Source organism: Stegastes partitus, unplaced genomic scaffold, assembly GCF_000690725.1.
Source record: "Stegastes partitus isolate 25-593 unplaced genomic scaffold, Stegastes_partitus-1.0.2 Scaffold566, whole genome shotgun sequence".
NCBI lineage: Eukaryota > Metazoa > Chordata > Actinopteri > Pomacentridae > Stegastes > Stegastes partitus.
The window spans coordinates 286,764-295,384 of NW_007578297.1; the positions used below are offsets into that span (position 1 = coordinate 286,764).

General features: G+C 39.1%; 1 protein-coding gene across 2 annotated transcripts in view; it reads left to right on the forward strand.

Moving 5' to 3' along the window:
- Nucleotides 1–8,026, forward strand: part of dmgdh (dimethylglycine dehydrogenase) — a 31,845-nt gene extending 23,819 nt beyond the window's left edge. For both annotated transcript variants that reach the window (XM_008288580.1, XM_008288579.1), the window contains 7 exons: nt 3,277–3,442; nt 3,597–3,727; nt 4,582–4,799; nt 5,714–5,871; nt 6,829–6,888; nt 6,992–7,126; nt 7,222–8,026. In XM_008288580.1, coding sequence (XP_008286802.1) covers nt 3,277–3,442; nt 3,597–3,727; nt 4,582–4,799; nt 5,714–5,871; nt 6,829–6,888; nt 6,992–7,126; nt 7,222–7,434 — 1,081 coding nt within the window. In that variant the 3' untranslated portion in view covers nt 7,435–8,026. The remainder of the gene's footprint in view (nt 1–3,276; nt 3,443–3,596; nt 3,728–4,581; nt 4,800–5,713; nt 5,872–6,828; nt 6,889–6,991; nt 7,127–7,221) is intronic.
- Nucleotides 8,027–8,621: the final 595 nt, after the last annotated feature.

Sequence of the window (8,621 nt, forward strand, 5' to 3'; positions counted from 1 at the left end):
TCCTGAGAGTACATGCAATATACACATGGTGTCTTTGTGTGCAATAAAGACTCCTGTCTGGTGAATGTATTTGTCAGAATAAGGACATACTGTTCTTGAGTAAAAATGGGAGGACGTGCTGAGTTCCCTCCCAGCCCTTACAGTTATTTCAGGTCACACACTGAACAGCCCCAGTAACTGTAAGCAGCAGCACAAGACAACCATTTAGACGCCACTGAAAGAACAGGACAGCTGCTATCGTTCAGCAACACATGTGGATGCACATGCAGGATCCGAGTCTTTTTTTCTAAACCACACAGTCGGTGATTTCCTGAGATAATCTGCCGAGTGTGTGGAATCCTGCCAAACCTGGAGCCTACAATCCATTTGGCCCTCTTTGTAGCTGCATACTTGGCTCATATCTGTGACATGGATGTCTTAGTTTGTACAAATATAAAATCCGTAGTCAAAATCTTACAATGCAACTTTCCTTTTCCATTTTTTTATTTTTTTTTTGGTGCTATGATGTATTTTTAGCCGTCTTTGCAGCTTTGGTCCCGACTGAAATATATCCACAAGCATTGGATCGACTGCCATGAAATTTTTGGACAAACACTCGTGGTTTCCGGGAGATTAATGCTACTGGCTTTGGTCTAGCACAACAACAAGGTTATAGTTTGTGGATTTGAGGGAAATATCTTGAGAGCTATTGAATGAATTGCCATGAAATTTGGTACAAATTGTGCAGGACTTCTCGTAACTAGTCTGCATTGGTCTGCACACATGGACGAGGAAAGCATGAATTGGTCCTTATATTTTTTGTATCTGCGAGTACGTGAGTGTCTGTATGACATAAATTTATGTCATCTGCCCAAGTCTATGATAGTCTGCAGCCCAAATTTGGACAATAGTGCACATGCATGGTAGTAGGGTGTATTTGCAGAGAACAATCTATTGCCAATGTATGCAACAGTGCCCTCCAAGAGGACTCTTGCCAACTAGAAAAGTAATGTACTAACAACAACTGCATGCACATGGATGGCCGCAGCTGTCAATGTACTCGTTCGCACTAGAGTTTAATCAAGGCTTTATACTTTATGCGAGTACACAAGGGTCTGCTAGCATTCGGGTGACATAAACGCCATCACCCCAGCAGGTCTGCCAGAGTCTGTACGGACCCCTCCACACACATCTATATGCAACCCAAAATTTGTTACTATGCAAGACTATGCTGCAAGGGCAGTAGTGCTCAGCAGTAGTGTGCATGCACGAATTACAGAGATACAATCGAGTGCAGATGTATGGAGCAGAGTTCTCCAATCAGACTCCTGTAGACCAGAAAAGTAGCTTTATTCCCACAAAGCTTTGTGTATGTGTGTGAGTCAACTGGAACTACATTGATTCTTATGGGGACCTTTGTGATCTCTGATGTGTTTGAGGAATTCCTTTTTTGGCCTAAAGTACATTTTAAGAAATCGGAACATTTGCAATGGATTTCAGCAAGACCACACTGTATGCTAGGATGTTGGAAAAACAAATTAGGCAACAGACTAACAGGCTATTCAGCTATGTGACTATTTTAGACACATAATTATGAGTAAACTAGTTTTGCAAGTTTTAAGCAAGCTAGTTGTGTAACGTAAAGAGTGCATGCACAGTGGGTCATATATAGTATGCAAAAGTATTTCACAAACCAGCTGCACACCTGGCAGCCCAAACCTCCTCACTTATTCTGTATTATTGGTCCTGTTAAAGTGCTTATTTCATAAAACTAGATGATAAAAACTGATACAATCACCTCTTTTTTTTTGGCTGCAATGAAGTTTCTACACATTTGCAAAGAAATGCATTTCCTTGCATTGAACACATGTTGTCGTAGTCCTTATAGTATATATAATTACACATCGTATGTTAGTACATTTTGGGTTTGCTGCTAATTCGCAAGTGTTAGCATGCAAACAAGCTAAGCTAAGATGGTGCATGATAATGTTGCGTGTCATTTTGAGAATGTTAGTCACCAATTTATTCATGTTTAAGTGCATCCCCATGGAGCTGCTCGCATAACCAGAAACTTCCTATTAATATACAGTGCTGGCCACTTCATGTCATACTGCTTTATAGAATTAGAATCATAAAATATCGAAGTCCTCAATCATTTCCTATATAACCTATAGTAAAACAGTCCATTTATTGTCATAGAATAATGTCATAATCACGGTTTTTGTCATAACAAAATTTCCCAAAATTGATTCCAAGAATAACTTTTGCCTGTTCAAAGTCACGGTCGGTTGATCGTTACGGCTCAAGGCCCGAGCGTCGGTCATGCGTGGCAGATTATCACATCCCGGTCAGCCGCGGAAGGCAATGTGTTGGCTTGTTTGTCACTTACCTGTTCACCTGAGATCTGCTTCACTGAGTTATTCTCACACTGTGATGTCAATTAGGGCACATCAAAGAGAATCGCATTGCTATACTATGTATAACTGTGTTTGTGGCCTTGAATCATGTCATAAATCATGAAGCATGTTGTCACGCAGAAGTGAACTGCTCAGCTAGTTAATCATAAGTTCATCCTCTGTATACCCTTTAAAGGAAATAACTTTTATTGGTGGGATGGCTTTTCGCACCGACAAAGGTGAAATTTCACTGAAGCAAAACCATAAAGCTCCATTTGAATAAACATTTCTTGATCTTCAGAGAAACTGTCCCTTTGACCTTGTTAAAACATTCCCATTTTTGCTTTATGTATAAACCCCTGTTTTTTGTCACACAGACACATTTATCTCAGTGCTCTATCGTTACGAACACTTTGACATGCTAATCTTGAAGCCTGCTTATTTGAATATCCCGGATATAGTCATAATTCCATCCTGGACCGAGGGTATGATAATAAACGAGCAGCACTGTTTTAAATTCACTTATGTAGCACCTTTTAGCCTGAGCTTGGTTGTACAAAGCACTTTACAATATATTTCTCACCTATTCACACAATCTCGCGCCTGCCATCAGCAGCAAAATAGGTTCCAATGTCTTGCCCAAGAACACTTTGGCACATGGAAAGGATGGCGATTGAACTGACAACCCACTTGACAACCTGAGCCGTGCTCGATCCAATGCCACTTTATTATTTTCGGTCTTGCGAGCAGTAGTTTATAATTCTGTCCTGCCATGTTTCACGGTAAACGCATGCAACAGTTACACAGTGAACCTAATAAAAACTGGCAATAAAAGAGCTGCTACTTTGTTAAAATAATAGACTCAGAAATAAAGAGATCATTGATTTCGTTCTGTGCTCAGGCCCAGTTTCCGACGCACCAACTGGTTCGGACCAGTTGGCAGAGAGTGCAGGCTGGTGATGGAGAAGGTGGGAGTGATCGACCTGACGCCTTTTGGCAAGTTCATCGTGAAGGGGAAGGACTCACAAAAGCTGCTGGATCGCCTGTTCGCTAACACCATGCCCAAGGTAGACACATGTATACTTAATGAACATCATTGTGAACCGTTCAGCTGCTGTAGCTGTAAGTGTGTAATAAAAATGATGATTGTGGTGGTTCCAGATCCAGTACTGCTGCACAAATGGTCTTTCTAACAGTGTTCTTTGACCTGTGTGTTTTCAGGTGGGCATTACTAATATCAGCCACATGTTGACCCCCAATGGCAGAGTCTATGCTGAGGTCACCATCACCCAGCTGGAACCAGGAAAGTTCCTGCTCATCACAGGCTCAGGGTCAGAGCTGCACGACCTCAGGTGAAACACATTAAACCAACTGTTCGTCTAACTCAAGATAATCATGCTAGCAGTGGCTAATTTAGCATGAAAAATGCAAAAATGCTTCATCATTACGTTTATTTCATTCATGATATATCATCGAGCATACTGAAAACACTCTGGGGACATGTTAACAAGATAAAAAACTTAAATTATTATTATTTTTTTTATTAAATACTTCCTTCTGCTTTGCAACAGTGTGAATTACTTTACAGAAGCACTGTGTTCTGCTTTCTTAAGAACTACATTCAGAAGAAATGCATATTTTAAAGCTGCATTTTCATGCACTTTAGCAGAAATGAATTAGTCCTTAATGGCCAAAACTGCACACACACGCACATTTGGACATACATACACTTTGATATGCTAATCTTGAAGCACATTTGGACATACACATGTGTGTCCAGTGTTTACCTCCTCTGCGCAGAGCTCATAGTGTTATCAGATAAGCAAACGCTCTGCAGTTCTCAGTCTCCCACACCCAGGCCAGAGTTGAGCCTCAAGCTGTGCTGAATAAAACTCTCTCACAGTTTTATACTGCAGAAACTTAAAACCTTTCGGCAGCTGCTAACTCAACGCCCCCTCCTTTTGCTCCAATCGGGAGGAGGTATATTAAAACATTAATCTTCATTCCTTTACTGTAACCAACTCTACCACAGCCTGAAGAAGGGAAGGGGAATATAAATTATGTAGCGACCTCTGGTGGTCACAAATACGCCTGTGAAGCTTAGAGCTCATGGCAGAGAGCGTTTTTGTCAAATAAGCAAAAATGTATCTGCAGAGATGCTAACAGTGCGATATTAAAGCCTTTTTTCTTTCTGGATTTGACTCAGGTGGATAGAAAGTGAAGCTAAAGAGGGCCGATATGACGTCGACATCAGCAATGTCACAGATGATATAGGTGTGCTCGGCGTTGCAGGACCAAACTCTCGCAAAGTTCTGCAAAAACTAACAAATGAGGATATGAGTGACGCTGGATTCAAATTTCTCCACTGCAAGACCATCCAGTTGGCTGGCGTCAATGTCCGGGCCATCAGGATCTCCTACACCGGTAGTGTATACTTTGTGGGTTTTTTGTCTCACAGATCAAGTCCTTCATTGGTCGACCAGAAAGACATCATAATCCCACTCTAAAATCACTTGAATAAAAGTGGAATGGGCCGATTGTGCATATACAGTTAGTAACGCTGAACAACAATGTTACAGAGAAAAGGGAAGAAAAATGACAGTTCACACAAAACAGTTTCATGCACTGAGCTGGCCTCTGAACAGCACTCCACTCTATCAGTCTCAGTATTTTTCTCCTCTGTGACTTACGAGTGTTGTTGTCTTAAGATTGGACAGAATAAAGCAGACAACCAAGAACAAGCAAGTGAAATCTCAATCCGGAGAAGCACATAGCTGCTAAGGAAAGAAAACAACGTCAAAGATTAGACAAGATACAGAAAACTAGTTGTGTTGCATCAGCTTACACTTGCTTGGATGAAAATTTGACATTTTACGTCTGAGTAATAAAATGCTCACACGAAATAATGACGCTGAGATACCAGGGGAAAAATGTCAGAATTAAAGTCATTATGAGTAACTGAAACAGAATTATGACAAACTGATAAATTAGTAGTCAAACTATGAGCTACCACTAACAACTGTGAGATAATGAGTCATAAATATGACTTACTGAGACAAAAACACTGGATGATGAGACAGAAATATTAGATACGAAGTCTGTATTGTGACTTACACAGATTAAATTATGATATACTAATAGAAAATTATGAGATTTTGATGCTAAACTTTAGCTGCTGAGATAAAATTTTGACTTAACATTTCCTCTGAAGTCAAAATTTTGAGGCGTTTACTTACCATCTCAAAAATATCATTATTTTCACTTATTGTGAATATTTTTATTTAATTTGTTTTTTTTCCTGCCATCAATATTTTTTTGATTGATTATCATGTGTGTAGGTGAGCTCGGCTGGGAGCTCTACATTGACCAGAAGAACTTGGCAGCTGTGTACCAGGCCATCATGGCGGCAGGAAAAGATGAGGGCATCGACAACTTCGGCACGTACGCCATGAACTCCCTCAGACTGGAGAAGGGCTTCAGAGGCTGGGGAGCTGAGGTACACACAAACAGGACATTTAGAAGGATAGTTTGTCATATGGGTCTAGTAGCCTTGTTCAATTTCTTGCTAAGAGTGAGATTAGAAAATCAGCACCATTTTCAAATCTCTTGGCTAAATGTGAAGCTACATAGTTAGCTTAGCTTAGCATTAAGTCTAGAGGCAGAGGGAAACAGCCTGGTTCTGTCCAAAGCTACGAGAAATATCCACCTGTGAGATTTCTAGCAGCTTTAATACTTAGGTACATGTGGCTATCATATTGCTCCACAACTTTTCAATCTGTATCTGTACTGTACAAAGTCAGCAAAAGCATCACCTCTGAAGAATAAATCCACCAACCAGTGCCTCTATAATTTTCTAAGTAACACGATTTCTCTTTTGTTTATTTATAACAAAAGAAATGCATGTTATCTCTAAATGAACTAAATGGTGCACTTATCCTAACTATCCTGACTTATTAGTCAAAATTCATTTTAAATAAACAAAAGAAGTTTTTGTTTGCAGTATAATACATTACTTGAACCTTGTTGAGCTTTGATATACACACTGCTGTTTGCAAATTTTACATTCAACTTTTTAAGCATCTGTTGGATCAGTTAGTTGTCAACTATTAATTTTGGTAATTTTTTAAAGAAAAAAATCCTCTAATTGCAGCTTCTTAAATTTGATTATTTTCGAGTTTCTTCCCTCCTCAATGGCAGCAAGCTAATTATCTTTATAGATCCAACAGCTGATCAAGTAGTTGAAAGAATAAGGAACAGATTAATTGAAAGTAAAAATTATACACTTGCAGTGCTATTGGTAATTGCCAACAGATTTTATTAGACCCATCTTGTACAGTCTAACGATGTCTTGACTCACTGCAGCAAATGAAATCAGCATATTTCCCAAAATGTCCCTTGAAGTAGCCTATGTCGTGGTTCTTTGTTGATCAGATGAATGTTTCGATTCCTACAGATGAACTGTGACACCAACCCTCTGGAGGCTGGACTGGATTATTTCATCAAACTCAACAAGGTAACCGTGCTGCTCAGGTCCAACATATCATGTTGTACTTCCTATTTAACTGGGAATAAGTTCACAACCTGAACACACGCTGTTTGTGTCTTTGTTCGTCCAGCCTGCCGACTTTATTGGCAAAGCAGCCCTTCAGGATATCAAAGCCAAGGGCCTGAAGAGGAAGCTGTCCTACATCTCTCTGGATACGGACGATATCGACCCTGAAGGCAACGAGACCATCTGGCACAATGGCAAGGTTAGCAACGACGGAAAGTCATAAGATCAAATCCAGTTTAATTTAGTTGTTTTTGTGGTTTTTCCTCACTCAGCGCGTCTTGTTCTCCTTTTCAGGTGGTCGGAAACACGACATCCGGAGCCTACAGCTACAGCAGCCAGCAGAGCCTGGCATTTGCCTACCTGCCTCTGGAGCTGTGCTCTGTGGGCCAGAAGGTGGAGGTGGAACTGCTGGGGAGGAAATACCAAGCCATGGTCATCCAGGAGCCCTTAGTCCTCACCGAGCCCACAAGGACCCGGCTGCAGAAGAAGTCAAAGGGCAAAGCATAAGCACAGGCCGTCCTCGGACAGTTTCTCAGCAGCTGAAGAACAATCCTCGTGATAATAAACAGTTTGAGGTGGAAAGAAAACCATGTGCTGAACTGTTCCACATCAGTGGCCAGTTTAGGAACAAAACTTCCTATTGTGTCCACATGAGGAGGAAGTCAAAAACAGGTTATGTGAAGTCTTATGAACGTGTTTCTGAGCAACAACAGCTGTTATGTGAAGTTCTTGCACCACAGTGTCTTACAGTATTGGAAGAGTAATTGACTTTTTATAATTCCTTGAATAGAAGCTTTAAGGTTTACAGTTCAACTGTTTCCTTTATGTGAAGAATAATTGAATGATACAAAGGTGCTAAATGTATCGAATGAAATCTGCCTTTTGTGCCTTTTAGATGATTAGAATTGATGCTGATGCATCTTTTAAAGTCAGAGGAGCACTTTAAGACTGTGACAAATGGGACAAAATGTAAAAACACGAATATCCAAAAGAAGAGTTTGCAAACCTGTACAAAGATTTTTTGTAAATCTTTTGTAAATCTTTTTTTTACTAATATGTACATTAATACTCTGATAATTAAAGCATTGCACTCGCTGTCTGCTGTCTCCTCTCCACTCAGTAGTTTATATTATTCACAGTAAACTGTGTGTAATATGCAAACATTCACCTTACAGCAATAAAACTGTTTAAACTACAGAAATTACACACAATATGATATAGTATACAATATAATAGTAGTGATATTAACATTATACAATGTAAAATAGAAATATTACTACTTCATCATTACATTTATTTATGATTGGAATAGTTAATAAGTGGACTTTGTAAGTATTTAATTTTGTTTGTTTGTGTCTCATCAATTGTCCAAAACAGAAACAGAAAATTATTTATTTAGGAAACTGATAGCAGCATACTTCTAGCACATTTACATTAGAATTATATTTAAGTATTTGGAAAGTAGATTAGAGGAATCTTTGCAACAATTTTGAAAGATAAAAATGTATTCAGTTATCTTGTAGATAATAATATTAATAACAAATATTGTTATTAAATAATTTAAACAACCATAAGTGAATGTAAACAATATATAAATGTAAGCATAAAGTATAGATTAATCAATATAAACTATAGAAATACAGTGTGGTACAGAAATATACGAGTTTAATAACCACTTAGTTTAATAAATAAAT